Source organism: Emys orbicularis, chromosome 1 (genome assembly GCF_028017835.1).
Source record: "Emys orbicularis isolate rEmyOrb1 chromosome 1, rEmyOrb1.hap1, whole genome shotgun sequence".
In the NCBI taxonomy this organism is placed as follows: domain Eukaryota; kingdom Metazoa; phylum Chordata; order Testudines; family Emydidae; genus Emys; species Emys orbicularis.
In genome coordinates, this window is record NC_088683.1 from 366,684,184 (window position 1) to 366,688,812 (window position 4,629).

Here is a 4,629-nt window from a genome sequence, read left to right on the forward strand (position 1 = left end):
GAGCTTGAGGCAGGAATTGCTAGATGTAATTCAACGACCTGTTACACAGGAGGTTAGCTTAGATCATTACGTCACTTCTAGCCTTTTAATCTATAAAGATGAGGATGGCAGACTGTGCAGAACAGATTAACAGAAGGCTTCATGGTATGCAGATTTCATTAATGAAGGGCATATTAAGGAAGGATTTCAACAAATAAGTAAATATTAATAACAATTATTTACAATTAAAAGCAAGGTAAAAATGCTGAAAAATTCTATTTTATTATGGTGGCATCAATAGTGAAGCCATAGTTAAAGTTGAGTCAAGTTTTGCCCTTAGAGCAAGGATTCAACTTCTGTATCTATGAAAAATATGGTGTAGCGTCAGTCAACACCAAGGGGAGTGATAGCTCAGTGGTTTGAGCATTGGCCTCCTAAACCCAGGGTTGTGAGTTCAATCCTTGAGGGGGCTACTTAGGGATGTGGGGCAAAATCAGTACTTGGTCCTGATTGTGAAGGCAGGGGGCTGGACTCGATGACCTTTCAAGGTCCCTTCCAGTTCTAGGAGATATCTCCATTAATTTAAAACACTTATTCTCTGAGTGCAGAATGAGTTTTCAGAGAATTTACAAGTCAACCTGCTAAGTAGTTTAGGAATGAATGCATGTAGTCTTCCTCCCTTAAAACTCCTTCTTCCTTATATGTATTCCACTGAACAACCTAATTCCCTGTATAAAACAGGATACACTTTATTCATGAAGGAGAAGCTTTAAGGGTACAGGACTGCAGTTTTGCTACCTGGGATTTTTTTTGGCGAACAATAAAATATTTCCTTTTGGGGGGCTGTGACCATGGTCGCTGGAGGAGATAAACTGAGAATGCTCAATCAGGGCAAACTGCAAGGAATAGGGCAGACAATTCCCAAAACTGATGGCTTATTCTTATAAATGATTCACCAAAACAGTAACCAAACAGCTTCTATAATACCTTACTGGATACCAAGAAGTCAAAATACAGTTCTCTTTAATCAATCTAGCCTTTGGTTCCCTCCGAGACAGCCAAGACCATCTAGTGAGGGTTATTTAAAATCTCATTCACCATCTGTAAAGTTCTACCACTCTCAAGAGATTGGACACATTACACACCAGGTCAAATACACACTTACAGCCAATTATTATTAACTAATCTAAGATTTATTTAAAAGGAAAAGGAAGAGAGTTATTGTGTTAAAAGATCATTATACATACACATATGAATCCAGTTCATATGTCAGTTTCAAAGCAGAGATGGTGAGGCTGCCTATTTGTAGAAATTCTTCTGGAATTAATGGAAAAAGTCATAGTCTAATAGGCAGTCCATATGCAGAGTTTTTTCAAATTCTTCCATAAGAATTGCAGGGCTAATCCAGAAGTCCTCCATCTTGTCACTTGAATTTCCCCTGACAAAGTTTAAGCGGATCTGAGATAGTAAGGATCAAGCCCCAAAGTCCCTTTATAACTGAAGTTCAGCTGATTAGCCTCTTGTCCGCAAATGATCACAGAGGGCCTTCCTTGCATGAAGAATAGGTAATGTACATTCTTGCTTTGAAATAAATCTCTATTTCCTATGTATACACTGATAACTATTAGCATTGATTAGCATAAGGCAATTAACCATTGAAGAGATTCACAGGTAGTTTATTACAAACTTCAAAGAGAAATAAAAACAATGATATTATTACACCATAAGTTTCATCTAAATGTTTATATCCCCTTTTGACCTCTGAATCAAGAGAATAGGTAATGAAACATTACTGATAGAAACTGAAATTTAGCACCTACAAGCTAATTTGGTCACATTGTTGAACTTCTAATAAGATATAGGTAAACCAAAACAAATACAATTTGTATCTACTTCTGATTCTCTAACAATACAGGCCTATATTTCAAGAACTCTAGTTTATTTACCATGGCTTTGCTAGCTATCTACAAGGAATGGCTCTGTTTACCATTTCAATACTTTTCTCTGTCCTTAACGGTTGCTTTTAGTTCAACTGGACTGCTGGTTGCTTAACCAGGGGGGAGAGATAGCTCTGTGGTTTGAGCATTGGTTTGCTCAACCCAGGGTTGTAAGTTCAATCTTTGAGGGGGCCACTTAGGGATGTGGGGCAAAATCAGTACTTTGTCCTGCTACTGAAGGCAGGGGGCTGGACTTGATAACCGTTCAAGGTCCTTTCCAGTTCTAGGAGATAGGATATCTCCATTAATTTTCTTTTTTTTTTAAATCCTCGCTGGCTCAGCGTGACAGAGGCATTTGGACACCATGGGCCATATTGTTCCTAGATATACAGATTAGACAGACCAAATCAGTGCCCCCATTGAAGTCTGTTAGTGGAATAGTTTTGAAAGATATTCATGATCCGTTTACGAATCTCTTTGGTTTTTATGCTGTATACAATGGGATTTAGCACTGGGGGGAAGAGGAGGTGGAGATAAGACAGAAGAATTTCAGTCTGAGGAAGAGCCTTTTTCTTGAACCTGTGAATCATAGACAAACTGATCAGCGGGGTGTAGAAAAGCAGGGTGACACAGATGTGGGAGACACAGGTGTTCAGAGCCTTGAGACGCTCTTGCCAGGATGTGATACTCAGTACGGTCTGAAGGATCATGATGTAAGACAGGACAATGAGCACTGAGTCTAATCCCAGAGAAGAAAGGACAATAAACAAACCATAGAAGCTGCTGGGCGTAGTATCTGCACAGGCCATTTTCATCACATCTGGATGCAAACAATACGAAAAAGAGAGAGGTTGGATCTTACTGTACGGCAACCTCTTGAGAAGAATGACAGATGGGATATGCAGACCACCACCCCTGATTATTATCACCAGCCCTATGTTTCCTATCCTAGCACTGGTTAAAGTCGAAGCATATCTCAGCGGGTGGCGTATTGCAACAAAGCGGTCAAATGCCATGGCTAATAGTACAGAAGATTCCATGAGGAGGAAAGTGTGAATAAAGAAAAGTTGGGCCAGGCAGACATCAATGCCAATTTCTCTGGTGTTAAACACGAAGACGCTGAGCATTGTTGGCAAGGTGGAAACAGATAAGCCAAGGTCGGTGACAGACAACATAGAAAGGAACAAGTACATGGGCTGATGGAGATTCTTCTGTGTCTTTATCACAAACAGAATCAGACCGTTTCCTAAAATTGCAGTGAGGTACATGGAACAGAAAGGGATGGAGATCCAGGGGCCATCAGCTTCCAGCCCTGGGATACCTGCCAGGAGGAATGTTGCAGGACTCATGTTGGTTTCATTGCAGGTTGGCATGATGCACGGGGGAGGTTCTGGTCAGTTTATTAAACCACATTCCCTACAATTAAAAACAACATTATTAAAAATACGTGACACCATGTCAGAAAATATGGCCCATCCTGCCACTGCTCTTCAGACATGTTGGAGTCAGTACTTTGATTAAAAACCCTTGCGGTACTCACAGATCCCCAGATCAGTTATAAAATTCCATTACTAATAATAGCCTGTTCTTATATAGAGCTTTGCATTCATAAATCTCAAAGTGATTTACAAAAGAGCACAAGTATCAATGGGTCTGATTCAAAGCCCATTGACACTCCTAGGAAGGAGGATGTAGATCCTCATTTAACTGAGGGGGAAACTAAAGCACAGAACAGGTAAGCAACTTGTGCAAGGCCACACAGGAGATCAATGACAGAATTCAGGTCTCCCAGCTCTCAGCTGAATGCCCCTTCACTAGACTAGACCACACCGTCTCCTCTAGATGGAGCTTGGCATATGAAGACTTGTATGAACTCATTATTAAAGGGAACATCAGAAAAGCAGAGTGGACCTGAACCCAAACCTTGGATCAGAACACCCGTGCATTCTGGAACAAGGTTTCAGTCTGGATCCAGATCTCAACTGTTTAGCTTGGGTCCACCATAAAAAAATTAATGGGTTACCTATTTGACAGGAGAAAAATTATGTGCCTTGTGAATGGCCCATGGGCTGAGAAGTGTTCATACAAACTACTCAGTGATGACTGACAGTGAGTGTCCAAAGACACACAAGGAGGCTGTGTCAGAACAGGGAACAAAATCCAGCTTTGCTTTGTTTTAGCTATAAACGCCAGCCTGCCCCTGCTGTTGTACATTATGTTAGTATTGGAGGGGAAGGGGACCAAAAGAAAAGGAGCCTCTGAAGACTGTGAATGTTAGCTGTGTACTATCTTCATTCTAGATGCAACGGAGGCACATGACTTAACGAGGAGAGGCTGAGGGAACTTGGGTTATTTAGTCTGCAGAAGAGAAGAGTGAGGGGGGACTTGATAGCAGCCTTTCACTACCTGAAGGGGGGTTCCAAAGAGGATGGAGCTAGGTTGTTTTCAGTGGTGGCAGATGACAGAACAAGAAGCAATGGTCTCAAGTTGCAGTGGGGGAGGTCTAGGCTGGATATTAGGAAACACTATTTCACTCTGAGGGTGGTGAAACACTGGAATGGGTCCCCTAGGGAGGTGGTGGAATCTCCTTCCTTGGAGGTTTTTAAGGCCCGGCTTGACAAAGCCCTGTCAGGGATGATTTAGTTGGTGTTGGTCCTGCTTTGAGCCGGGGGTTGGACTAGATGACCTCCTGAAGTCCCTTCCAACCCTAATC

General features: G+C 41.7%; 1 protein-coding gene across 1 annotated transcript; it reads right to left on the reverse strand.

Moving 5' to 3' along the window:
• Positions 1-2,323: 2,323 nt before the first annotated feature.
• LOC135873518 (olfactory receptor 51G2-like) lies at positions 2,324-3,289 on the reverse strand. Its single transcript, XM_065398073.1, has one exon. It carries the CDS (start codon positions 3,287-3,289, stop codon positions 2,324-2,326), a length of 966 nt encoding a protein of 321 aa, XP_065254145.1.
• Positions 3,290-4,629: the final 1,340 nt, after the last annotated feature.

What these genes read in the sequence shown, in the direction of transcription:
- LOC135873518 (XM_065398073.1), bottom strand. Translation starts at nt 3,289, where the DNA reads ATGCCAACCTGCAATGAAACCAACATGAGTCCTGCAACATTCCTCCTG.